The sequence below is a fragment of the Lepidochelys kempii genome, chromosome 2 (genome assembly GCF_965140265.1).
Source record: "Lepidochelys kempii isolate rLepKem1 chromosome 2, rLepKem1.hap2, whole genome shotgun sequence".
Classification (NCBI taxonomy): Eukaryota; Metazoa; Chordata; order Testudines; family Cheloniidae; genus Lepidochelys; species Lepidochelys kempii.
Window position 1 is genome coordinate 376,197 of NC_133257.1, and position 26,633 is coordinate 402,829.

The following is a 26,633-nucleotide window of genomic DNA, read 5'->3' on the forward strand; positions in this document are numbered from 1 at the left end:
CCTGGTGTACACTTTTTCTTTGGCCCCAGCACTGATTTAGCTCTCATTCTACTGAACAGACTCATTGCAAACGTATCTGAGGAGAATCTGCCAGAAGCGCAGAGTGGTTTCAGACCAAGTTGTAGAACTATGGACATGATCTTTGTTGTAAGGCAGGTCCAGGAAAAATGTTTAGAGCAGAACATGGATCTGTATGCAGTTTTCATAGATTTGACCAAAGCTTTTGATACGGTCAACAGAGAGGGTCTATGGGCCTATGGGCTATTCTACATAAACTGAGCTGCCCAAGAAGGTGCATACAAATCATCAGCTTTTGACACGGTCTCCCACAGTATTCTTGTCAGCAAGTTAAGGAAGTATGGGCTGGATGAATGCACTATAAGGTGGGTAGAAAGCTGGCTAGATTGTCGGGCTCAACGGGTAGTGATCAATGGCTCCATGTCTAGTTGGCAGCCGCTGTCAAGTGGAGTGCCCCAGGGGTCGGTCCTGGGGCCGGTTTTGTTCAATATCTTCATAAATGATCTGGAGGATGGTGTAGATTGCACTCTCAGCAAATTTGCGGATGATACTAAACTGGGAGGAGTGGTAGATATGCTGGAGGGGAGGGATAGGATACAGAAGGACCTAGACAAATTGGAGGATTGGGCCAAAAGAAATCTGATGAAGTTCAATAAGGATAAGTGCAGGGTCCTGCACTTAGGATGGAAGAATCCAATGCACAGCTACAGACTAGGGACCGAATGGCTAGGCAGCAGTTCTGCGGAAAAGGACCTAGGGGTGACAGTGGACGAGAAGCTGGATATGAGTCAGCAGTGTGCCCTTGTTGCCAAGAAGGCCAATGGCATTTTGGGATGTATAAGTAGGGGCATAGCGAGCAGATCGAGGGACGTGATCGTTCCCCTCTATTCGACATTGGTGAGGCCTCATCTGGAGTACTGTGTCCAGTTTTGAGCCCCACACTACAAGAAGGATGTGGATAAATTGGAGAGAGTCCAGTGAAGGGCAACAAAAATGATTAGGGGTCTGGAACACATGACTTATGAGGAGAGGCTGAGGGAGCTGGGATTGTTTAGTCTGCAGAGGAGAAGAATGAGGGGGGATTTGATAGCTGCTTTCAACTACCTGAAAGGGGGTTCCAAAGAGGATGGCTCTAGACTGTTCTCAATGGTAGCAGATGACAGAACGAGGAGTAATGGTCTCAATTTGCAGTGAGGGGGGTTTAGATTGGATATTAGGAAAAACTTTTTCACTATGAGGGTGGTGAAACACTGGAATGCGTTACCTAGGGAGGTGGTAGAATCTCCTTCCTTAGAGGTTTTTAAGGTCAGGCTTGACAAAGCCCTGGCTGGGATGATTTAACTGGGAATTGGTCCTGCTTCAAGCAGGGGGTTGGACTAGATGACCTTCTGGGGTCCCTTCCAACCCTGATATTCTATGATTCTATGATCTGTCTGTTCCATGACCACATGACAGTGCAAGTACTCGACAGTGGTGACTTCTCCGATGCATTTGAAATCTTGAATGGGGTGAAGCAAGGCTGCATACTTGCTCCAGTGCTGTTCAACTTGTTCTTTGCCTGTGTCCTCAGCCATGCCACAAGGGACTCGGATCAGGGGATATACATCCACTATTGACTTGATGGCTCCCTCTTTGATCTTTGAATACTCAATGCTAAGACCAAGATGCTGGAGAGGCTTCTTGTCAAGGCACTTTTCGCAGATGACTGTGCCTTGATGGCTCATAGACATCGGGTCATCATTGATTTTTCTGAAGCATCTCAGCTCTTTAGTCTCACCATCAGTCTCTGGAAGACAGAGGTCTTGTTTCAGCCAGCACTTCATTCCAATGCCCCAGTGCCAGCCACCTTCATCCATGGTACACAGTTGAAAAATGTGGATCAATTCAAGTATTTGGGCAGTACCATCTCAAGTGACAGTTCTCTTGATAAGGAAATCTCCTCCAGAATTAGGAGAGCCAGCCAGGCCCTTGGCCGACTTCAAACAAAAGTTCTTAATCAACACAACATCTGTCTCTCCACCAAATTGAAGATCTACAGTGCAGTGGTTCTAACTTCACTCCTGTATGAATCTGAGACGTGGACTCTTTATAGACATCACATTAAAGAACTTGAGCAATATCACATGTGCTCCCTCCGCCCAATAATGAGCATTCGCTGGCAGGAATATTAAAGTCCTTCAGAGAGCAAACACAACCAGCACTGAGGAAATTTTATTGAGAATATAAGTTAGGTGGACCGGGCATGTCCTCAGAATGGAAGACCACTGTCTCCCAAAACAGATCTTGTTTGGGGAGCTGAGTCAGGGCAAAAGAAAGAAGCATTGTCCGTATAAGCACTTCAAAGATAATCTAAAGAATCACGAAATTATCTCCAGGCTGCATGTGAAAGGCACCACAGAGCTGCATAATCACACCCCATAGATACAGACTTCCCATGCCCTCTCAGTGCAGTTCACTCTGTGCATCAGGATTCAGAGTCATATGCGTAGCCATATATGAGAACTATGACAATATCGTCGTCATCGCCAGGGATGGACTACCAATAATACTGATTAGATTTGCGGATAATACAAAGATTAGTAGAGTGGTAAAAAATGACCAGGACAGGAGAGTCATAGGGGGTGAAGTGGATTGCCTGGTAAACTGGGCCCATTCAAACAAAATGTTATAACAAAGATAAATGGAAGGTCATATCTCTAGAAACAAAGAAAGCAGCCCCTATTACAATCCCCCATTCTGTATCCCGGAAATCAGTGACTCTGAAAAGGATTTAAGGGTCATAGTGGACAAGCAATTGAACATGAGCTCCCAGTGTGATGCTGTTTCAAAACGGTCTAATGCAATCCTTAGGTGTATAGGGAAGTAGTAAGTAAAAGAGTGGTGATTTTATTTCTGTATACTGTATTGGTGAGCTCAGTACTGGAATGAAATTCTGTGGCCTGTTTTTTATACAGAGTTCAGATTAAATGATCCAATAGTCCCATTTGGCCTTAAAATCTATGAAAAACTTGTCCTAATGCATTTCCTTACTTTAGGCAATTGGTGATGCAGAGAAGTTGGTGGAGACTCTACGTCTGGCTGCTGAGAAAGCAGAGGAGAAACTGTCCCTGGCCAGGCTCAGGTTGCGAGAACAGACTCAGGAAGGTAGGTTTAGGCCTTGGTCATGAACTGCTTGATAGAGTAAAATTGGGGGAAGAGGGAGGTTCTTGATCAGGACCCAGGTGTATCTGTAGTTCTTTAAGTCTTTGTTCATATGGATCCTACTCATGGGGTGTACGTGCTCCATGAATATGAGATTGGAATCCTTTCACCACGTAGGAAAGTTCCTCTACAATGAGCCACTAGTCAGAACTAAAAAAACTCCAAGATCGTGCCAGCTGGGCACAAGACACTTCATTAACTATATTAATTATTAAGACTAAAACTGTTAGGAAAAAAGATGCTAAACTTAGAGACAGTGGACAGATACTGTTGAGTTCTTTCTCGCTACTATGGGTGGTTAAGAGGCGATCAGTGCCGCTCTGCCCTATCTGACCTCAGGTGTGTTCCTGGAGAAACCTTGCTTGTGATGGGTTAGGAAATGAGCAGCCTCTGGCCACGATAGACTTTGTCTGGGGTGGAGGATACAATACAACTTTGTTATGTCTTTTATAGTTCTAAGCATATTTTCAAACCTTGTCACCTACATTTGGTGCTTAAATCTTGTATTTGAGCTAAAATATCCAATGTAGGCCCTTAAATTCCAGTATGAGAACCCAAACGGCGGATTTGTTCGCAGTCTATAAGTATCTACATGGGGAACAGAAATTACTGGCCTTTATGAAAGAGTTACTGGGTGATGTTCCGTGGTCTGTATTATGCAGAAAGTCAAATTAGATGATTCCAATGTTCTTTTCTGTCTTTATAATCTGTGTCTATGAAGATTCAAATCTCCAAAGGGCATAAACACCAAGGAGGAAGAAGAAATGTTGACTAGTCCAAGTAGGTATACCAAGGGCAATAGAATGAAATTAAGAAAGGGAGAAGTTAGGTTAATATCTGGGAAATTTTCCTGACTGTGAGTGTTATTAGGTTATGGACTCCTCTTCCAAGGGAAGTGGCAGTATGGTAATAAAAAAAATCAATAATAGTTTTACTGAAGGGATTTGCACCACTTTCCTTGGAAGTGCTTAACCATTCAACATTAATGTTCTTGCTGTTTTTTGTGTAGAATAGATAATGCTATTCAGTGCTTTCTCTATCCTTTACTAGGGGTGGGGAATGAATTCCAAGGGCTGAAGTGCTCCATACAGGAGCTTGATGATGTGCTATTGAAGGATGTGGGAGGCAAAATCCATTCAGATGGACGGTGAGTTAGAAAAGACAATGGTCATACTTGCTGTCATGTTTGTATCCAGCAGAAATGTCTTAACAACAATGCTGCTTCCCCTCAACTCTGAGGAAGAGAGCCTTCGCAAAGAGACTGACCTAAAAGTACTGATACACCTCTTGCCATTAAGCAGCCCTGATGTAGTGGGCTGTTGGACTAGTACCATTATATCCCATGGTGAAGAAGACCCTTTTATTGTTGGTATTAATAATTCTATTTATTTGTTAAATACATGAAATCTGCTCAGCTCTGGTACAAGACACACAATTATTGTATTCCCTGATCACCTTACAACCTAAAGGAAGAGAGAAAAATGGAGAAGAGGAAGGAAACCTAAAGGAGGAAGGAGACATATGGAGTGGCTTTATTTTAGACTCCCTTCTGAGAATGGCATAAGAAGGTTTTTAAGGAGGGATCATCTCCCTGGTGCCACCAGTGTTACCTGGGGTTTCTCAGAACCCAAAGCTGGGGTAACTTAATTGTTTCTCTCCAGGCGGTGTTAGGAATAAATCAATGGGAACACAGTGCTTCCATCTGATAAATGATTGATACAAGCAAGTGTGCTCTTATCCAAAATTACGATTTATTAGATATTAAGCACACATACACATACGCAATAGGTTTAAGACATCCCAGATATAGTTACCCACAGTCTGAGATGGTTTCACGTGATCACCATCCAGGCTTCCAGGGGCCCTCTTTCTGTCCAGCTGACGGGGAGTTTAGATGTCAGCTCCTTGCCCAAAGAAAAGCTCCCTTGGACTGCTCAGAGGTATTTACTTTTACCTAATCTTTTATAGCTATCTCTAACAAAGCACGTAACCTATAGTGACTCCTAGTGGGTCAGCATCATAACCCCTACAGGTTCCACTAATTCTCCTAATTTCAGCAAACTACTCATTATCTCAAAACATTTCTAATATTTCCAGCCATAACAACAATACGTCAGCAGCACCTAAAACCAAGGTTGCTCTTACCTCACTCTCTTCCATAACTTTCTGTCTCATCCTCCCATTCTGATTAACAAACTGCAAGTATGCAGTTGTCTGACCTTGTCTCACAAAGGCCTAAGATTATTCCTAGCGATGTGATGTTTGGTTTTCAGCTGGCAGTGGCTGAACATACAAAATTGCTTACTGCAGTACTGTCAAGTTCTGGGCTACATGCAGGAATATCAAATTCCGGGGTAACACCATGTTCCTCCCTGCAGGGCTGGAGGGAATGTCTGGTGTTGCTACTTCTCCAGCAGGTGTAGGGGGAATATTTGCTGGTTGTACTGGGTTTTGGTATTTGGTCTTTCAGCTCTAGTTCAGACGCTTAGTTCCCTGTCCCCACTAATGATGGGTGTCTCTGTCTCATCTTCACATACAGATGGCCATTAATCATTGATCCATCTGGACAGGCTGCAACTTTCCTGCGGTATCGAGACACAAATTACTTGAACACACTGAACCCAAATGATATGAACATGGAGACCATTCGATTGGCCTTGCTGGGGGCCCTCCGGTAGGTGGCAGAGCACCAGGAATGGGAGGGCAGGATGGCAGGCTTGGACACAGCATAGGTTGGTGTTCCTGATCATCTAAGAGTGCACATATGAGTGAGCTGGAGGAATAACACAATTAGCTGGTAGTGCATGTGGCTGTGAGGGAGTAAGTTGCTTTTTGATACCCTCTGCCTGGGGAAGTAGCTGCACTACCTTCACAGTTAGTATTTCTGGTCGTCTTTCACAAAAGGGAATGCTGGCTGAGTGAGGGGCCTTTTCTCCCCAGTCCCCTTTCCACATTGTGCTAAAGGGAAGGCTGTCCATACATGTAATACTTGAGACCCATCATTATCGAGAGAGACAGAGATTTGTTTTGTTTATCTTTTGTATTAAGGACCTTGGACTGTCCTGTAGTACATATGATCAACCATTCAGACCTCTGCCCTTAGGTATGGAAAGCCAGTGGTGTTTGACATGATGGAAGTGAACATGTTTGATGCCGTGAAGAGACAGTTGGAGAGAATAGAGTCTGGACTGGCAGAGGCAATTCTGAGCAAGCAGATACTGCAGAATGAAAGGTAAGAATTTGTGGGTATGGTAAACTCCATGAGCTTCAGTGGAGAAATGGCACCTCTTCCGACCCTATTCCCTCCCAGCTTGGGGATGTAGGAATGTGCCAATCCCTTGGCCCATATCAGCCTTGTCCCCTCCCAGCCTGGGAAGCCAGGGAGAAGGCTGAGCACCTCTACCCCAGAGCCCTATCTCCCACCATTCTCAGATACTAATGTTATGAGAGCCAGGGACAAATAGTATCTAGCTGTAGATATCTAGGGGTGAGGGACTGGCACCTCCAGCCCTTTGGCCGCCTCCCCTTATAATTCTGGGAAAAGGCCAAAAGATTGCTGGAATATTTACCCTTTTCAAGCTCGGGGATGAGACTGTCACATCAGCCACCCCAACACTGGCACATAACAGTCCAGGGTAGAGTTTGAGAAATTCCTGCACCCTAAGTAAAGTTTTCTGCAAATCCCACTCTTGATGCCCAATCAGGTGTGTGAATTGTGCTATTCAGTCAAGGCTGCCTTTGATTCTGAAACTTAACAATGACTTTTTAAATGTCAACTTTAACTGTCTTGTCTAAGAGACATCCAGTAAATGGGCTTATCTCATAATCATAAACTCAAACCACTGCCATGTCTCTTGAGTGCCAAAACCACCAGCTTCCCCTGATAGCTTATAGGATGTATTGTCAGTGTTCTAGGTACAGAGAATATCATGTAGAAGGGGCTCTATAAATATGTCAGACAAAACAGAGTGATCAGGGATGGTGAGCTGGTAATGGAAGATGATAGAGAAGCAGAGCTGCTCAATGCCTACTTTGCTTCAGTCTTCACACACAAAAATAATGTGCCCAGACAACCAATGATCTTATCATAGACAATAAAGAGGAAGGGATGCAGATTAGGATAAGCAAAGAACATGTCGAAGGTCTTCTGACTAGTTTGAATGTATTATAGTCAGCAGGGCCTGATGGTATTCACTCCAAGAAGCTGAAGGAATTAATTGATTTAGTTGGGGATTGGTCCTGCTTTGAGCAGGGGTGGACTAGATGACCTCCTGAGGTCCTTCCAACCCCGATATTCTATGATTCTATGATTCTATAAACTGAAGAACTCTTGGAGCTGCTTGCAATAATATCTGCAAATTCTTCTTTGAGTGATCATAGCATCATAGAATATCAGGGTTGGAAGGGACCTCAGGAGGTCATCTAGTCCAACCTCCTGCTCAAAGCAGGACCGATCCCCAATGAAATCATCCCAGCCAGGGCTTTGTCAAGCCTGACCTTAAAAACTTCTAAGGAAGGAGATTCTACTACCTCCCTAGGTAACGCATTCCAGTGTTTCACCACCCTCCTAGTGAAAAAGTTTTTCCTAATATGCAACCTAAACCTCCCCCACTGCAACTTGAGACCATTACCCCTTGTCCTGTCCTCTTCTACCACTGAGAACAGTCTAGAGCCATCCTTTCTGGAACCCCCTTTCAGGTAGTTGAAAGCAGCTATCAAATCCCCCCTCATTCTTCTCTTCTGCAGACTAAACAATCCCAGTTCCCTCAGCCTCTCCTCATAAGTCATGTGTTCCAGACCCCTAATAATTTTTCTTGCCCTTCGCTGGACTCTCTCCAATTTATCCACATCCTTCTTGTAGTGTGGGGCCCAAAACTGGACACAGTACTCCAGATGAGGCCTCACCAATGGCGAATAGAGGGGGACGATCACGTCCCTCGATCTGCTCGCTATGCCCCTACTTATACATCCCAAAATGCCATTGGCCTTCTTGGCAACAAGGGCACACTGCTGACTCATATCCAGCTTCTCGTCCACTGTCACCCCTAGGTCCTTTTCCGCAGAACTGCTGCCTAGCCATTCGGTCCCTAGTCTGTAGCTGTGCATTGGGTTCTTCCATCCTAAGTGCAGAGTCCTGCACTTATCCTTATTGAACCTCATCAGATTTCTTTTGGCCCAATCCTCCAATTTGTCTAGGTCCTTCTGTATCCTATCCCTGCCCTCCAGCGTATCTACCACTCCTCCCAGTTTAGTATCATCTGCAAATTTGCTGAGAGTGCAATCCACACCATCCTCCAGATCATTTATGAAGATATTGAACAAAACCGGCCCCAGGACTGACCCCTGGGGCACTCCACTTGACAGCGGCTGCCAACTAGACATGGAGCCATTGACCACTACCTGTTGAGTCCGACAATCTAACCAACTTTCTACCCACCTTATAGTGCATTCATCCAGCCCATACTATAACTTGCTGACAAGAATACTGTGGGAGACCGTGTCAAAAGCTTTGCTAAAGTCAAGAAACAATACATCCACTGCTTTCCCTTCATCCACAGAGCCAGTAATCTCATCATAGAAGGCAATTAGATTAGTCAGGCATGACCTTCCCTTGATGAATCCATGCTGACTGTTCCTGATCACTTTCCTCTCACGTAAGTGCTTCAGGATTGATTCTTTGAGGACCTGCTCCATGATTTTTCCGGGGACTGAGGTGAGGCTGACTGGCCTGTAGTTCCCAGGATCCTCCTTCTTCCCTTTTTTAAAGATTGGCACTACATTAGCCTTTTTCCAGTCATCCGGGACTTCCCCCGTTCGCCACGAGCTTTCAAAGATAATGGCCAATGGCTCTGCAATCACAGCCGCCAATTCCTTTAGCACTCTCGGATGCAACTCGTCCGGCCCCATGGACTTGTGCACGTCCAGCTTTTCTAAATAGTCCCTAACCACCGCTTTCTCCACAGAGGGCTGGCCATCTATTCCCCATGTTGTGATGCCCAGTGCAGGAGTCTGGGAGCTGACCTTGTTCGTGAAGACAGAGGCAAAAAAAGCATTGAGTACATTAGCTTTTTCCACATCCTCTGTCACTAGGTTGCCTCCCTCATTCATTAAGGGGCCCACACTTTCCTTGGCTTTCTTCTTGTTGCCAACATACCTGAAGAAACCCTTCTTGTTACTTTTGACATCTCTCGCTAGCTGCAGCTCCAGGTGCGATTTGGCCCTCCTGATTTCATTCCTACATGCCCAAGCAATATTTTTATACTCTTCCCTGGTCGTATGTCCAACCTTCCACTTCTTGTAAGCTTCTTTTTTATGTTTAAGATCCGCTAGGATTTCACCGTTAAGCCAAGCTGGTCGCCTGCCATATTAACTATTCTTTCGACACATCAGGATGGTTTGTCCCTGTAACCTCAACAGGGATTCCTTGAAATACAGCCAGCTCTCCTGGACTCCTTTCCCCTTCATGTTAGTCCCCCAGGGGATCCTACCCATCCGTTCCCTGAGGGCATCGATGTCTGCTTTCCTGAAGTCCAGGGTCCGTATCCTGCTGCTTACCTTTCTTCCCTGTGTCAGGATCCTGAACTCAACCAACTCATGGTCACCGCCTCCCAGGTTCCCATCCACTTTTGCTTCCCCCACTAATTCTTCCCGGTTTGTGAGCAGCAGGTCAAGAAAAGCTTCCCCCCAGTTGGCTCCTCTAGCACTTGCACCAGGAAATTGTTCCCTACGCTTTCCAAAAACTTCCTGGATTGTCTATGCACCTTGAACCTTCTCTTCCAATATGGAGACCAGCTTGCACTTTGTACCGACAAAGTCGCTTCTGTCCTGTGGAAGAAAGACAAACATGGCACATCCAGTGCAGGTCACAACAGCTGAACGCTCCCCATCCATATTACCTTCCTTCTACGAGCTTCCTCAGGAGTTGTAGTAACTACTCAGAGAAGCCGGCCAGATGTAAGCCTCAGTGGGCTCTCCCCGGGTGAACTCCCAGGCAAACTCCTTCTGTTCGCTGCTCAGCTGGTTCGCAGCTGACTGGCTTTTTATACAGTCAGGCCCACTTAAGGCTCACCTGGAACAAAGCACTCCCAGTTCCCGCCCTTTTCAAACAACCAATCAAGCACACGGTCAAACTGTCCTCACAACAAACACTCAGATACACTCAGATGTCCCCTTGGGTGCTCCACTGTAGGTGTGATCGCGCCTTTGCATCTGGAGTCAGAGATCTTCAATAGCAGTGCCTGTCAGACCGCACATGCACACCTCCCCTCTCTCGTGCTATGCACGTGTCTTATATATAGCGCCGTGTGGTCTGACGACCCCCAGTTCCTTCTCTACCACCTGAACTCTGGAACAGAACACTTAGCAGAGCTCACATTGTTATTTAGAGAGTATCTTACCTGTTTTTCTTCTCAATGTTTTTAGTTCCTTACTTTCCCTTTTCTGTTTCTTCCTCCTAAAACAAAAAAAATTATTAGTTCGTTCTCCTGTTTTCCCTCCCTCCCCCTCAGGGAAGCTACACTCTCATTCTTATGCCTGGTTCACCCGGGTGTAAGCGGTGTGTCTTGTGTGGAGCCGCCTTCTCTATAATGGACAGCCACGCAAAGTGTATCTGCTGCCTAGGAGAGGGACACATTCTTCAGAAGTGTTCCCATTGCCTGGGTTTGAAACTGAGAGCCAAAAAGAACATGGACCTTAAACTCAAATTAATTCTAGGGCTCTCAAGTGATTAAAAAAATTAATAATGATTAATCGTGCTGTTAAACAATAATAGAATACCATTTTATAAATATTTTGGATGTTTTCTACATTTTCAAATATATTGATTTCAATTACAACACAGAATACAAAGTCTACAGTGATCACTTTATATTATAAATATGTGCACAGTAAAAATAAAATAATTAGTATTTTTCAATTCATTTAAAGAGATTGCACTACAGAACTTGTATTATCATTACTTAGAACTTAGAAATGTAGAGTTATGTACCAAAAATAACTGCATTCAAAAATAAAACAATATAAACCTTTAGAGCTTACAAGTCCACTCAGTCCTACTTCTTGTTCAGCCAATCTCTCAGACAAACAAGTTTGTTTACATTTGCAGGAGATAATGCTGCCCGCTTCTTGTTTACCATGTCATCTGAAAGTGAGAACAGGTGTTTGCATGGCATTGTTGTTTATGATTATGGAACAGGTGCATACACCACTGCATCAACCTGTCAGCACATATACCTGTCAGGTATTCACAATGTATTGGCAGACAATTTTAGCAGACACTTCTCCCCAGAACATGAGTGAAAGATTCAGAAGTCAGTGAGTCACTTTATCTTCCATAAGTGTGGGATATTTTGTTCCAGAGAGGGTCAGAGTCCAGGTTCTCTGGCAGATGCACTCCTGATCTCTTTGTCACAAAATGATGCATGCCTGTGCACTGATCCCATTACTTCCCAGAGTATTACAAAAGATCAAACAGGACAAAGCACTAGTTATCCTAGTGGCCCTTGTGTGACTGAGATAGTATTGGTTCCCAGAACATTTTCATTTGTTCACTTGACCTCTGATGCCAGATGTCCTGTCTCAGAATGAGGGAAGGGATTCATCATCCCTAATCTGTCCTCCCTCCACCTGACTGCTTGGTTTTTGGGTGGATGTCAGAACTAGAAAGAATGTAGAATCATAGAGTCAGAGGAATGTGGGGCTTGAAGGGATCTCAAGGGGTCATCTAGTCATGTGAGACTGTGTCAAAAGCCTCATTAAAATCAAGATATATCAGATCTACTGCTTCCTGCCCAATCCACTAGGCCAGCAACGCTGTCAAAGAAGAAAATTAGGTTGGCTTGTCATGTTTTAGCAGAAGTGTTGTAAGCAAGACATGAGAAGTAATTCTGCTCTGCACTGATTAGGCCTCAACTGGAGTATTGTGTCCAGTTCTGGGCACCACATTTTAGGAAAGATGTGGACAAATTGGAGAAAGTCCAGAGAAGAGCAACAAAAATGATTAAAGGTCTAGAAAATATGACCTATGAGGAAAGATTGAAAAAACTGGGTTTGTTAAGTCTGGAGAAAAGGCTCAGAGGGGACGTAACAGTTTTCAAGTACATAAAAGGTTGTTACAATGAGGGAGAAAAATTGTTCTCCTCAACCTCTGAGGGTAGAACAAGAAGCAATGGGCTTAAATTGCAGCAAGGACAGTGTAGGTTGGACATTAGGAAAAAATTCCTAACTGTCAGGGTAGTAAAGCACAGAAATCAATTCCCTAGGGAGGTTATGGAATCTCCATCATTGGAGATTAAGAGCAGGTTAGACAAACACCTGTCAGGAATAGTCTACATAATATTTAGTCCTGCCACAAGTGCAGGGAATTGGATTAGATGACCTCTTGAGGTCCCTTTCAGTCCTACAAATCTATGATTCTGTGATTTATTCTTGATGAATCCTTGATGGCTATTACTTATCACCTATTGCCTTGAAGTTAGACTGACTAGTTTATAATTCCCTCAGTTCTCTTTGTTTCTCTTTTTAAAGATTGGTACTGTGTTTGCCCTTCTTTAGTCCTCTGGGACCTCACCCATCCTGTATGAGTTATCAAAGATAATGCTAATGGTTCAGCGATTGCTTCAGTTAGTTCCTTAAGTACTCTAGGATGAATTTCATCAGGCCCTACAAACCTGAAATACATCTAACTTACCTTAGTTTATATCTGCAAAGAGCATATTATCTTGATAAACAGTAGAAAGGATCCATAAGAAAAATGTACAGTTTGAAGTGGAAAAGATTTGTTTCTTGGTGTGACCATCGTGAACTTCTTCCATTACAATATCAACTACCTGACATTTTAGGCTATATACTTTCACTGAAGAACTCTGTCTCTCACTCTGTCTTCTCAGGGTACTCTTGGTGGTCACTAGTGCCTTCCACCCATATATAGTCATTCTTCAGTATTTTCCCACCCTACCACATCTAGATTTCTAAGGGTATTTCCACTTGTTGTAGAACATACACCAGCATCGGACCTTCCTATACTATTAACAGATCTTACAGCATCAGCCTTCAAACCACTGGCTTCATGTCCTTTCCTTCACCTATCAGTGAATACTCTCTTTCTTATAGCAACAATATCAGCAAGAAAAGTGGGAGGGTTAAGAGTTCTTATGATTTACCATCCTTGTATAGATTTTCTCCAAGACAACGTCTCCCTCAGGCCACACCCTAAGTTCATATCCAAGATTGTGTCTGAATTCCATCTAAATCAGATTATCCTTTTACCCGGATTGTCTGAATCCTCACACTAATAGGGATGAGGCCAAGTTATATACTTTAGATGTTTGGAGAGCTTTAGCCCTTTACCTCCAGAGAACAAAACAATTTAGATCCTCCCTGAGACTTAGTTTCATTCACTGAGAGAATGAAAGGTTCTCCGATTCTACCCAAAGACTGTCAAATGGATTTTGAATTGTATTATCTATCTTGTGTTATGAGTTAGCCAAACTTGATCCACCAACCAGTGTTAGAGCTCATTTGACAAGGGCCCAAGCATCCTCAATAGCCTCTCATAAGAATGTTCTCATAGTTAAACTCTGTAAGGCTATCCTGTGGGACTCTATACAGACTTTAAGAAGATGGTATGCGTTGGTGGAGGCATCTAGGCCAAATGCTTCTTTTGTTAGGGCAGTTCTTCAGTCTGTTCTTAGAACCCCAATAAATCACCACCATAGTTAGATTACTGCTGGGAAGTCACCTGAAGTGGAATACACATAGGGACAAGCATTTGAAGAAGATAGAAAAGTTACTTCTCTGGACAGTAATTGAAGTTCTTAGAGATGTGTTTTCCCTATGTATATCCATGACTGTCCTTCTTCCCCTGTGTTTTCAAGTCCCTTGTATCTGCATACCAAAAGAGCTTCAACTAAAGGTTGAAGACCTACCTTTCAATAAGGACAAACTGTTTCGTCCTACACACCATAAAGAACTCTTGGGTGACCCTGTGTATACTTGTCATATATACACCACCCCCAAAAAAGGAAGCGGTATCAACCATACCAAAGAAACAGGGATACTCAATACACCCACCCTCAATCCAGACCTTACAAGGCGGCCAGACGCAGAAATAGACCACCTTGACAACGCCAGACACAATTACAACAAGCGGCATCACAACCATCAGGAAACAAACCACAGTTTTGAAGGCTTGGTCGAGGATCTGAACAACCTCCCCTTTACACCAGCACCTACCTGCCTATTTGGTCACTGTCTACAGCATTTTTACCAAGCTTGGGAGCATATTACATTGGGTCTTAGAAATAGTTCAGTCGGGCTATTCCATCCCTTTTACTTCTTGCTCCCCTACCCCCTATCTCTGCAGGGACCCTTCGCATGAGCAACTTTAAAGACAGGAAGTAGATTGTCATCTACAGCTAGGTGCCGTGGAACCAGTACCCACACAATACAGAGGGAAGGGTTTTTATTCTCACTGTTTCCTAACCCAGAAGAAAAGTGGTGGATGGTGACCGATACTAGACCTACAAAAACTCAACAAATTTGTACACTTCCAAAAATTCAAGATGGTCACCTTAGGCACAATAATCCCAGCTCTGGAACAGGGGGACTGGTTTTGAGCCCTCGACCTACAAGATACATATTTCCACATCTCAATACATCCAACTCACAGACTGGGAGTACTTGTGGCACCTTAGAGACTAACCAATTTATTTGAGCATGAGCTTTCGTGAGCTACAGCTCACTTCATCAGATGTTTACCGTGGAAACTGCAGCAGACTTTATATACACACAGAAATCATGAAACAATACCTCCTCCCACCCCACTGTCCTGCTGGTAATAGCTTATCTAAAGTGATCAACAGGTGGGCCATTTCCAGCACAAATCCAGGTTTTCTCACCCTCCACCCCCCCCCACAAATTCACTCTCCTGCTGGTGCTAGCCCATCCAAAGTGACAACTCTTTACATAATCAAGTCGGGCTATTTCCTGCATAGATCAAGGTTTTCTCACATCCCCCCCACCCCCATACACACACAAACTCACTCTCCTGCTGGTAATAGCTCATCTAAACTGACCATTCTCCAGGTTTAAATCCAAGTTAAACCAGAACATCTGGGGGGGGGGGGGTAGGAAAAAGCAAGAGGAAACAGGCTACCTTGCATAATGACTTAGCCACTCCCAGTCTCTATTTAAGCCTAAATTAATAGTATCCAATTTGCAAATGAATTCCAATTCAGCAGTTTCTCGCTGGAGTCTGGATTTGAAGTTTTTTTGTTTTAAGATAGCGACCTTCATGTCTGTGATTGCGTGACCAGAGAGATTGAAGTGTTCTCCGACTGGTTTATGAATGTTATAATTCTTGACATCTGATTTGTGTCCATTTATTCTTTTACGTAGAGACTGTCCAGTTTGACCAATGTACATGGCAGAGGGGCATTGCTGGCACATGATGGCATAGATCACATTGGTGGATGTGCAGGTGAACGAGCCTCTGATAGTGTGGCTGATGTTATTAGGCCCTGTGATGGTGTCCCCTGAATAGATATGTGGGCACAATTGGCAACGGGCTTTGTTGCAAGGATAAGTTCCTGGGTTAGTGGTTCTGTTGTGTGGTATGTGGTTGTTGGTGAGTATTTGCTTCAGGTTGCGGGGCTGTCTGTAGGCAAGGACTGGCCTGTCTCCCAAGACTTGTGAGAGTGTTGGGTCATCCTTTAGGATAGGTTGTAGATCCTTAATAATGCGTTGGAGGGGTTTTAGTTGGGGGCTGAAGGTGACGGCTAGTGGCGTTCTGTTATTTTCTTTGTTAGGCCTGTCCTGTAGTAGGTAACTTCTGGGAACTCTTCTGGCTCTATCAATCTGTTTCTTTACTTCTGCAGGTGGGTATTGTAGTTGTAAGAAAGCTTGACAGAGATCTTGTAGGTGTTTGTCTCTGTCTGAGGGGTTGGAGCAAATGCGGTTGTATCGCAGAGCTTGGCTGTAGACGATGGATCGTGTGGTGTGGTCAGGGTGAAAGCTGGAGGCATGCAGGTAGGAATAGCGGTCAGTAGGTTTACGGTATAGGGTGGTGTTTATGTGGCCATTGTTTATTAGCACTGTAGTGTCCAGGAAGTGGATCTCTTGTGTGGACTGGACCAGGCTGAGGTTGGTGGTGGGATGGAAATTGTTGAAATCATGGTGGAATTCCTCAAGGGCTTCTTTTCCATGGGTCCAGATGATGAAGATGTCATCAATATAGCGCAAGTAGAGTAGGGGCTTTAGGGGACGAGAGCTGAGGAAGCGTTGTTCTAAATCAGCCATAAAAATGTTGGCATACTGTGGGGCCATGCGGGTACCCATAGCAGTGCCGCTGATCTGAAGGTATACATTGTCCCCAAATGTGAAATAGTTATGGGTAAGGACAAAGTCACAAAGTTCAGCCACCAGGTTAGCCGTGACATTATCGGGGATAGTGTTCTTGACGGCTTGTAGTCCATCTTTGTGTGGAAATGGCCCACCTGTTGATCACTTTAGATAAGCTATTACCAGCAGGACAGTGGGGTGGGAGGAGGTATTGTTTCATGATTTCTGTGTGTATATAAAGTCTGCTGCAGTTTCCACGGTAAACATCCGATGAAGTGAGCTGTAGCTCACGAAAGCTCATGCTCAAATAAATTGGTTAGTCTCTAAGGTGCCACAAGTACTCCTTTTCTTTTTGCGAATACAGACTAACACGGCTGTTCCTCTGAAACTCACAGACTATTCCTCCTATTCACAGTGGAACATGACCACTTCCAATACAGAGTGCTCCTGTTCAGACTGTCTACTGCACCGAGGGTGTTCTCCAAAACTCACAGCCCACCTGCACAAACAAGGAATCATAATTTTCCCATACCTAGACGATTGCCTTATCAAAGGACATTCATACACAGAGACAGAAACAATCACATGACTGACTATCAACCTCTTCAAAGACTGGGGTTGCAAATAAACTTTCAGAAGTCCACATTGACACCCACACAACAACTGGAATTCATCGGGGCACACCTGGACTCAATTCAAGCCAGAGCCTCACTACCTCATGCCAGATTCCTAGCCATCAAACATCTCATAGACACCATCTCCATCTGTCCACGAATCAAGGCAGATTACACATGTGGTGTCTTCAGGGCTGGCTGCGTTCAGTATACAAACCCACCAAACATAGCCTCAACATTATGGTAACACCACCGACCAAGGTTTTAGCATCCCTACAATGGTAGAAAAGACCAGAGAACATCTGCGTAGATGTTCCCTTTCACCACAGACCTCCTTCAGTCATGATCACAACAGATGCCTCCCTACTGGGCTGAGGGGCACACCTTGACTACCACATGACACAAGGCAGGTGGTCGACATCAGAAGCAGACCTTCACATAAATTTGCTAGAACTCAGAGCAGTAAGATATGCCTGTCTTCACTTCCTACCGCTCATAAGAAACAAATCAATTTGAGTGATGACAATGTCACATGCATATTCTACATCAACGGACAAGGTGGGGGGCTGATCCCACTCCCTAGGCTTTGAAGGAACTGGTGTATCCAGCAGGACATTGACATCTCAGCTTCTTACCTATCAGGATGCTAAAACACTGCTGCCGACACTCTAAGCAGATGGTTCTCACAGGAGCACGCATAGGAACTGAACCCTACGGTCTTCAACAGATAATCTATCAACTTATTCGCCACAGCACAGAACCACAAATGCCCGCTATTTTGTTCCCGGGCGGGACTCAGTCCCTGATCCTTGGGGGGATGCTTTCCTAATTCAGTGGGACAGGACACTCATGTATGCATTCCCACTGATCCCATAATACACAGAGTCTTACGCAAGACCAGGGACGACAAAGCCAAGAGCATCTTGATTGCCCCAGCATGGCCCAGACAGATCTTGTACCCCTACCTGCTGCGTATGTCAATTCATCCTCCACAAACTCTTCCAATGAGGACAGACCTCCTGTCACAGGCGAATGGTCAGATCCTTCATCCACAACTGGTGAAGCTCCATCTGAAAGCATGGCTCCTCTATGGTTCCAGTTACACGAGTTAACCTGTTTGGAGCAGGCAGTGGCGGATGTAGAGTTAGTGGGGCCCCGTGCACAGCTTCATTTTCAGGGCCCCCCCTTGGGGCCCAACCAAGAAAAAAAATTCTCTCTTATTCCCCCTCCCCTCCCATTTTTCATTCTTTTTTTCCGTCCTCCTCCTCCTATATTATAAGTAAAGGGAAGTAAGTGAAAACAAAGTCAGGTACCTTGATTGGGGCAGGGGATTGGGGTGCAGGAATGAGTGTGGGGGGCGGGTTCTGGGAGGAAGTTTGGGTGCTGGGTGTGGGCTCTGGGTTGAGGCAGGGGGTTGGGGTGTGGGAGGTGGGTGAGAGGTATGGGCTCTGGGAGCAACTTTGGGTGCAGGGTGCAGGCTCTGGGCTGGGGTGCTGGAGGGGAGCAGGGGGCGGCGCTTACCTTGGGCAGCGCGGCTCCCAAAGCAGACGGCACATGCCCCCCCTCCGGCAGCGGCCCCTAGGCTGTGGCGGGGGGGGGGGCAGAGGGTCTCTGCTGCAGTTCCCGACCAATGGGAGCTGTGGAGTCCGTGCTCGGGGTCAGGGCAGTGCACGGAGACATCGCCCCCAGGTGCCGCAGGGACATGCCAGCCACTTCCAGGAGAAAAGCAGCACAGAGGGAGGGAGGCAGAGCGGGCAGGGAGCCGCCTTAGCCCTGCTGCAGAGCGGGCAGGGAGCCGCCTTAGCCCTGCTGCTGGCACGTCTCTGCGCGCCTCTTACGGGGAGGGGGGCAGCGGGTCTCTGTGTGCTGCCTGGGGTGGGGGCAGCGCATGGAGCCACCTTCCCCCCCCCCCAACCCAAGGGTCCACAGAGGTGTGCCAGCAGCTGGATGCTTCCAGGAGTGGTGTGGGGCCAGCAGCCGCAGCATGCAGACAGCCTGCCTGCCTGAGCCCTGCTGCGGCCAGCCAGGACTCAGGGGCAGGTTGTCAGATATTTGTCCTCATTTTGGGGGCTCCCCGTTGTTGGGGCCCTGTTTCACGGTAAATCTGCTCCTGGGAGCAGGTCAAACGCGTATTATTGAACAGCAGATGTGATTCCACATGCAATACTTACCTATAAAAGTGGAAATGTTTTTCCACAAGGTGCCTACATAAACAACTGACTCCCTGCGCTACACCCCTTCCAATGGTGCTAGACTACCTTGTAGAGCTAAAGAACCCAGAGTTCTCATTAAGTTTTATGAAAGTACATCTCACAGTGATTAACACCTTCCATGACAAAATCGACGGATTCTCAACATTTATACATCCAACTACAAAACGCTTCCTTGCGGGACTTCAGAGCCTTTACCCTGAAGTGCACCCTCCCACGCCCACCTGGGATCTGAACTTAGTCCTCAGGGGACTCATGAGACCCCCCTTTGAACCCCCTAGCTACCTGCTCCTTACAACACATGTCAGTGAAGGTAGCATTCCTCATTGCCATCAAATCAGCTAGAAGGGTGAGCAAGATTAGTGCACTGAAGGCCAGTCCACCCTACATGTTTCTCTTCAAGGATAAGGTCTCACTGTGACGTCACCTTAAATTCCTTCCAAAAGTGACGTACACCTTCCACATCAACCAGCCTATCCACCTCCCTATGTTCTACCCTAAACCACATAAAACCTCACAGGAGGCTTCATTACACACCCTTGATGTTAGGAAGGCAATAGCCTTCTACTTAGGACTAAACCTTTTCATAAATCACCAAGACTGTTCTTTTCGACAACCGAATAATCCAAGGGTGTTGCGATATCCAAGCAAGACTTTCAAGTGGATAGGACTGTATCCAAACATGCTATCAAACCTATGACATAGAAGTCCCTGATGTGGTGAGGTCCCACGCTATTCGAGCCATGTCAATATCTGCGGCATTCCTGCATAACGCACCCATTCTGGATATCTGCAAAACCGCCACATGGGTGTCAGAACATGCTTTTGTCAAGCACTGTGCCATTACACAGGACTCCAGGGCAGATGCCATATTAGGCCTTACTGTCCTTTCCGCTGTGACTATGCACATAACTCCAAAGTCCCCCCCAACCAATCACCTGAAGTGGAGCACCCACAGGGCCATCACCCACAGGGACATCACTTCGAGATGTGTGTAGGCCCTGCTCCTCTCCTCTACTTTGGCGTTTGACACAAGGACTCTACGGTAGAGAAGGAACTGAGAGGGTCGGACCATGCACGAGCTGAAGAGACTCCAGTGGGCCGCGAGACAGCTGCTGCACATGCGTGGCCCGACCAAGCACTGCTACTGAAAATCTCTGATCAACGGTGCCGGGACACACCTTCACCAGAAGTGAAGAGGCGCACCCACCGCGACACACATCTCAAAGAACCTCAGTTATTGCACAGGGTGAGTAACCCTCTCTTCTGCTTTACCAAGCCCTCCTTGGAACCAAAACAGGACGGGCGTCCCAAGATGGTGCTCCATACAGGGGTTATCAAAAGCCACGATCAGATCACAGACACTGAGACTACCTAAGAAGGCCCTGGCATCAAGCGGTCATTAGCACTGATGCTCTGGATTGCTGTGTAAAAGTCACGGTCCTGGCTTAGAACTGGAAGCTAATCAAAATTGGAGGTTGGTAGCCCAGAACCCAGCAATAGTCTAATAAAATTCTCTTCTATGAGGCTCTGTCCACATATGGGTCAGTCAGAGCTTTGAGGCCCTGAAACCACATCTGTGCTTGGCTGCTAGTATTAATTTTTACAGCCCCCCAGATTTGTGCTGGATCTTGGCTTTACAGATCCAGTTTTTCAGAAGTGGAACCAGAGGCCAGAGAGCCAGTCTAGGCACACAGCCAGACTTTTTAGATCAACCTAGACAGACCCAAGCCTCTTGACAGACAGAGGGATCTTGATGGTGAGTGGATGCTTAAGTCAATGCTGGATTTACAGATGGCCAGACTTAATCAACTAGGGCTGAAGAGCCTCTCCCACTGCGTGGGCACTGAGTCAGCCCTCCAGTATCTGCAGGACAATCCTTTCAGTCGATGCTGAGCTTGCCCAGTGCCAGCCATTGACAAATTGTGCCTCCCGACATTGTGGGGGGCACAATCTAAAGAGGAGGACACGTGACTGCCCCACCTGCATCCCTAGCAACTCCCCACCTTGTGCCCAGCCTGGGGCTGCCATGCCCTCCCCACCCTACCAGAGTTACCTGGGCGGGGGGTGGTTGTCCTCCTGCTGCGTCTCCCCCCCGGCATGTTCAGCCCCTGTCCCTGGCAGGTGAGGAGCGGGAGGGAGCCACTTCTCATGCTGGCTGAAGTTTGCCACTCCAGGTCGCTGCTCTGTGCAGTGTGGTGGCTGCCTGAGAGAGCCCAATTGGGGTGGTGTCGGGTCACCCCGCCACCAGATCTGGCTGCCAGAGACAGGGGCTGAGTGAGTCGTAAACATGCTGTGGTGGGGTGGGGGCGGGGAATGGCTTCCGTCTCCCTCGTCCCTGTACCGGCAACCAGCCTGGGCGGGGAGCGGCCCGTCACTACCGCCACCTCCCTAAATGGACTCTCTCAGGCAGCCGTTGCACTGCACAGAGCAGCGATCCACAGCGGCCAGCACAAGTGGTTGGTCCCACCCCCTCCTGTCCCCACCCAGGCCTGGCTGCCAGGGACAGGGCCAAGCGAGCCTGAGGGCAGGCGCAGCAGGGGGAAGGCCAGAGCCGCTCTCCCCAGTGCCAGCAGGCCAAGCAGAAATCTGGAGGGGGGTCACTTGACTCGGCATGCCCCCCCATGTTGTACCTATGGTACTAATCTTAGTCAACTGGACTGAAGAGCCGCCCTCGTCAGTAGGACTATGCGAGGTAGCCCTTCTGCTGCTCAGGTCCAGCCAAAGCTCTCCTCTTATGTTCCTTATAGAACCCCACAGTCTCACTCTAAACAAAATTTGCTCCCAAAGGGCAGACGATGAAAACAAGATGAGAAGCATGGAAAACAGTGAGTGTGCTCAGAGCTCACTCAACTTCAGTGGCTCAAAGGAACTGAAGAGTAGTTTGGACCAAGACTTCTCAACCCTTCTCTTTCTGAGACTCCCCACCACAACATACGATAAAAACTCCAGGGCCCGGGGGGGCTTTGGGCTCCTGGCTTCAGCCACCAGCTGTATGTCGGGGGGCGTGCTCTGGGGCTTTAGCTCTGCAGGGCTTGAGGCTTCAACTGCAGCAGGGTTCTGGACTTCAACCACCAAGCAGGGACAGGTTCAGGGCTTCAGCTGTGGGCTCTGGGCTTGGGCAGGGCTTGGCTTAGACTTTCTGTGCTGCAGGGTGTTGGGTGTATGGGGGGCTCAGGGCTTCACCCACATGGGTCGCTGGGGCTCTGGGCAGGATGGAGCTTGGGGCTTCAGCCCCACAAGGGCACTGGGGCTCCAGTCTTTAGGCGCATGGAGACCACTCCCAGCTTCAGCCCCGTGGGGAGCGCTGTGGCTCGGGGCGCCAGGCTTCAACCCTGTGGAGGGGCACCAGGGCTAGGGGTTTTAGCCCTGGTGGGGGGAGTGCTGAGGCTTGGGCCTCCCCGTGGCTCCACTCCTGGTTTCAGCCCCTTAGAGGTGCTGGGGCTCAGGGTACCAGGCTTGAGCTGTGGGGCCCTGTGGTCCCCTGAAACCAACTTACAGATCCCCAGGAGGCTGCGAACCCCTGGTTGAGAACCGCTGGTTTGGACTATGCTGGCTTTTATGCCTCTGGAACTCTCCAGGATGGGAGGAGAGGCAGAGAGGTGTGAGTGCATGCCAGATCATTTTAATAATGCACACTGCAGGGTTCTTGATTCTACCCCGGCAATATGCAGAAAGTTCGTCTTCTCTGAAGCTGTCTGTGGAAAAAGTTTGTTGTTTCAGCATATTTATTTTTATTTATGTAATGGGTATAACAAGTTCAGGCATTAACACAGGTAATCTCACATTTAAATTTTAAGAGGTTTAGTTTTTAAAAGCACTTACAATAACTTATTTTTTTATTTTATTTTAAAATTGATTTTTGAAAAAAAATCCTGCTTTTTATCTACCTTTATGCGGTACGCCCCCTCTTTGAAGCCTTATCCAGCTGATTGGGGATGGTTACCAGAGAACCTTGATGGTTGAGGAGAGAGAAAACCTGCTTCCCTGGTGGTTAGTTGGCCTGCACCCTTGAGTCCTTTGTGTGTCTCTCTTTTGCTTCTCTGTTTGTTCCATGCATTCTTGTTGCTTGCATCCACTTGTGCTCCTGAGCTGTTGAATGGCTTGGGAGCAAAGCTGGGGGGGGCCGAGACCTCCCGCTGTAACAACTGTCTCTCTTTCTTACAAAGCAGCGCTGGCCCCTACCAGAATGGTCCCAAGAGGCCTTGTAGATCTAGCATCTCTTGGCCTTTGTTTTGCTCCATTTGGGTTTCACCGCCAGGAGAGGGAGCAGGAACAAATAGAGTCAAAGCGTTCTGTGTCTGGGCCCTGGAAGTCTCAGTGCACTGAGGGGTGACGGAGCAGGGGCGATGATGTTTGTTTCTGCTGCCGCCATGATAAAAGCTGGGGTTACAGTGGCAAAGGTGTGACTGCAGCACGTCCACGTTTTTGCCATTGCTGAAGGCAGCGAATGGGACCTGTAGCTAGAAGGAGGTGTGGCCAAACCCTGTGAACACATTAGAACTATTTCTTATATATGCTGGAGAGAAGTGCAGTCCCAAAGGGCTAGATTTATAAAAGGACTTTGGCAGCTAACTGTGTCTTTAATCCATAATGTCGCTGCCACTGCCGTCACAGAACCACAGCTCAGTTGACACATAACCCTGCAGACACTGAAGGGTCTGACAGTAACATCCCCTAACTACCGAAGTCCTGACACCACAAAGATGCTCAGCATGTGAGGTCACACCTAAGCCTGGCAGCATTCTCAAACTCTGCAGCCACTGACTTATCGTGGCTAAGGGGCCTGAGCTGTCAGGCCACTCAGAGCATGCCTAATTCCCCAACAAAAGCCAGCTAGGGGAGGGGAAGAGTGAGTGGGCAGGCAAGTTTACAACCAATAGCTAAGTGATTAGCTGGGATGTGGGAGACCCAGGTTTGCAGTTCAGTGCTGCCTGAGTTAGAGAAGGGTCTAAGTCTGGGACCAAGGAGAGGGAGGGTTGAGATGGTATCTGAAACCATGAAAGGCAATAAGGTTATGCAGGGCAGGGCCACAGAAAAGCCTGAAGGGCATCAGAGCAACCATGAGGGGCTCTGAGACAGTGCTGGGAGTAATGCTGTGAGGAAAGGAAAGACGCACAAAAGCCCAGCAAGGTGCAGGAAAGGCGTGAGAACCAGATCCCCAGAAGTATTTAGGCACCAACACTCTTTTCTGATACTGTACCATTCTCAGTATTCCCTCAGGGCGTCCCCTTTTGCACACCATTGAGGTCTTTCAGACGTCTTTATGGCACGTCACCCCTATGTAACTCATTGCTCTTCATGGCTTCAGCTGCCATCTCATGGCCCTCTCCTTCCGCCATTGTTAGTCCATCATCAAGGCAGAGACGTTCGCTTTGCACAGACGCAGGCTTCGTGCCTTTGTTTGCGTATTCTGAGGTTGCTGGCCCTAACCAGGGGAATTGTGTTTACTTGAGCCAGTGGCTATGCAACACCACCTGTGGCTTTTTAGAAGCAGAAGTCAGTGTGGCCAGGTGAGTGCAATAACTTGGCATGCCTATAAACCATGCTGTTCAACTGCCTGTTTCCTTCCTCTTACAGGTACCTGTCCTTAGTCAGAGCAACAGATGGACCAGAGTATTCACAGACTGAATTTCAAGCAACCAGGATTGGAAACTTTAAATTATTTGTTGTCATCAAACGTCACCAGCCCCCTGAGGAATTGCTCCAAAGTCTCCTTCCAATTTGGATCATTCTGGCCAAGTGCAGCCTGTAGGCGTGAACAACAGGCTGCAAGTGGTGTGGCAGCTGGTGTCTCATTAAAGTGAAATTGTATTACAAGGCTTGTGTTTTGTAACCAATCATGGGCCGCACTGGGGGGGGGGGGGGTGGCTTGCTGCATTTCTGAAGGGAAGGCCACAAAGTGCAGGGCTCATAATAGGGCAGAGGGGGAGGTGCCAAACAACTGAGCTGAATTCACCCTTCCAACAGCTAAGAATGCAAGATGCAACTATGGTCAGCAGCACTACGGGCAAGGCTATAAATTTATGATGCAAGGCCCCCTTCCCCGCCTTTGCAGGCTCAGCTAGTCTCCCCTAGACAGTGAATCACCTCCAGTGAGATATGTTTATTTTCTTTCAGACAGGCCTTTTCTCGCAGTCCCTGCCCTTTGCACTGGTACCTCAGCAGCAGGCAGGAAGTATGAAGGAAAAGTGCATCTGCCTGACCCCTGCAGTCATCTCCTTTCTGTGGAAGCATGGCTTTGCTCCCTGAATGCGGGAAGTGGGATATGCACTTAAGCCCAGCTGAGCCAAACCAGCAGCCAACCTGGCACAGAGCAGGTACTGACTGGAGTTTTACAGACCCAAAATAGAGGTGACTGCACCAAATTCTATTATGGATATAAAAAGCACCTTAGTTTTAGAGCCTTATCTGAGCATGGGTGCAGCGTGTTTCAAGGAGGGATGCAGCCATCCTGGCCCCAATGTGATGCAGTCCAAATGCCCATAGATCAAGTGGCGAGCGTCAGGGTGGATTTGTGGCATCATGGCAGGGATAGTGGAAGACTAAGCACTGAAATGGTGGGGTTGTGTTTTTCATACATGCGTAGTCATCACTGTTTGTCCAAGTTGTCTTCCTTGAACCTCGTTCTTCTAGCACCCAGCAGGCAACTGTCCTGCAGTGACTGCAGTGGCAGCATGTCCCCTATAGCCTGCTGAAAAGTGGCCATGCTGAGCTCAAGATGATGGGTATCCTCCTGAAGCAAATGTGAAGATGCTTACTGAGAGGGCAGCTGGTGGGCTTGTGCTTACACTGTATCACCCCAGGATAGGGAAGGGCTGAGTTATGAGCCATCTGGTCCCTACCACTGCTGGGAGTCTTTTGTGGTAGTCCTTAGATGCCCTGCTGTGCAGGTTGCTTCACAAAACCCAGGGTTCCCCATCCATGAGAGCCTGCCCACAGGCAAACTACTGCCCACGGGCCACATGTGGCCCGCAGGACTGTCCTGCCTGGCCCCTGAGCTCCTGGCCCAGGAGGCTTGCCCCTGGACTCTCCCCTGCTGCCCCGCAGCCTCAGCTCTGTGCCACCGGTGCAACGCTCTGGGCGGGGGTGGCATGGGCGAGCTCCCGGGGCATCGCAGCTGCAGCGCCCGGTCTGATCCGGTCTCTGTGCTGCGCCGCGTGGCTGCCTCTCATGGTGCAGCCGCGCTGCCAGCCACCGGTGCTCCAGGCAGCACAGAAAGGGGGCAGGGAGCAGGGGCGGGGTTGGATAG

The 26,633-nt window shown here is 47.4% G+C and overlaps 1 protein-coding gene across 1 annotated transcript in view; it reads left to right on the forward strand.

Annotated features, from left to right (window-relative positions):
* IQANK1 (IQ motif and ankyrin repeat containing 1) overlaps nucleotides 1-25,179 on the forward strand; it is a 116,220-nt gene extending 91,041 nt beyond the window's left edge. The window contains exons 9-13 of the mRNA XM_073335041.1: nucleotides 3,054-3,162; nucleotides 4,270-4,366; nucleotides 5,759-5,893; nucleotides 6,323-6,451; nucleotides 24,962-25,179. Coding sequence (XP_073191142.1) covers nucleotides 3,054-3,162; nucleotides 4,270-4,366; nucleotides 5,759-5,893; nucleotides 6,323-6,451; nucleotides 24,962-25,136 — 645 coding nt within the window. The 3' untranslated portion in view covers nucleotides 25,137-25,179. The remainder of the gene's footprint in view (nucleotides 1-3,053; nucleotides 3,163-4,269; nucleotides 4,367-5,758; nucleotides 5,894-6,322; nucleotides 6,452-24,961) is intronic.
* Nucleotides 25,180-26,633: the final 1,454 nt, after the last annotated feature.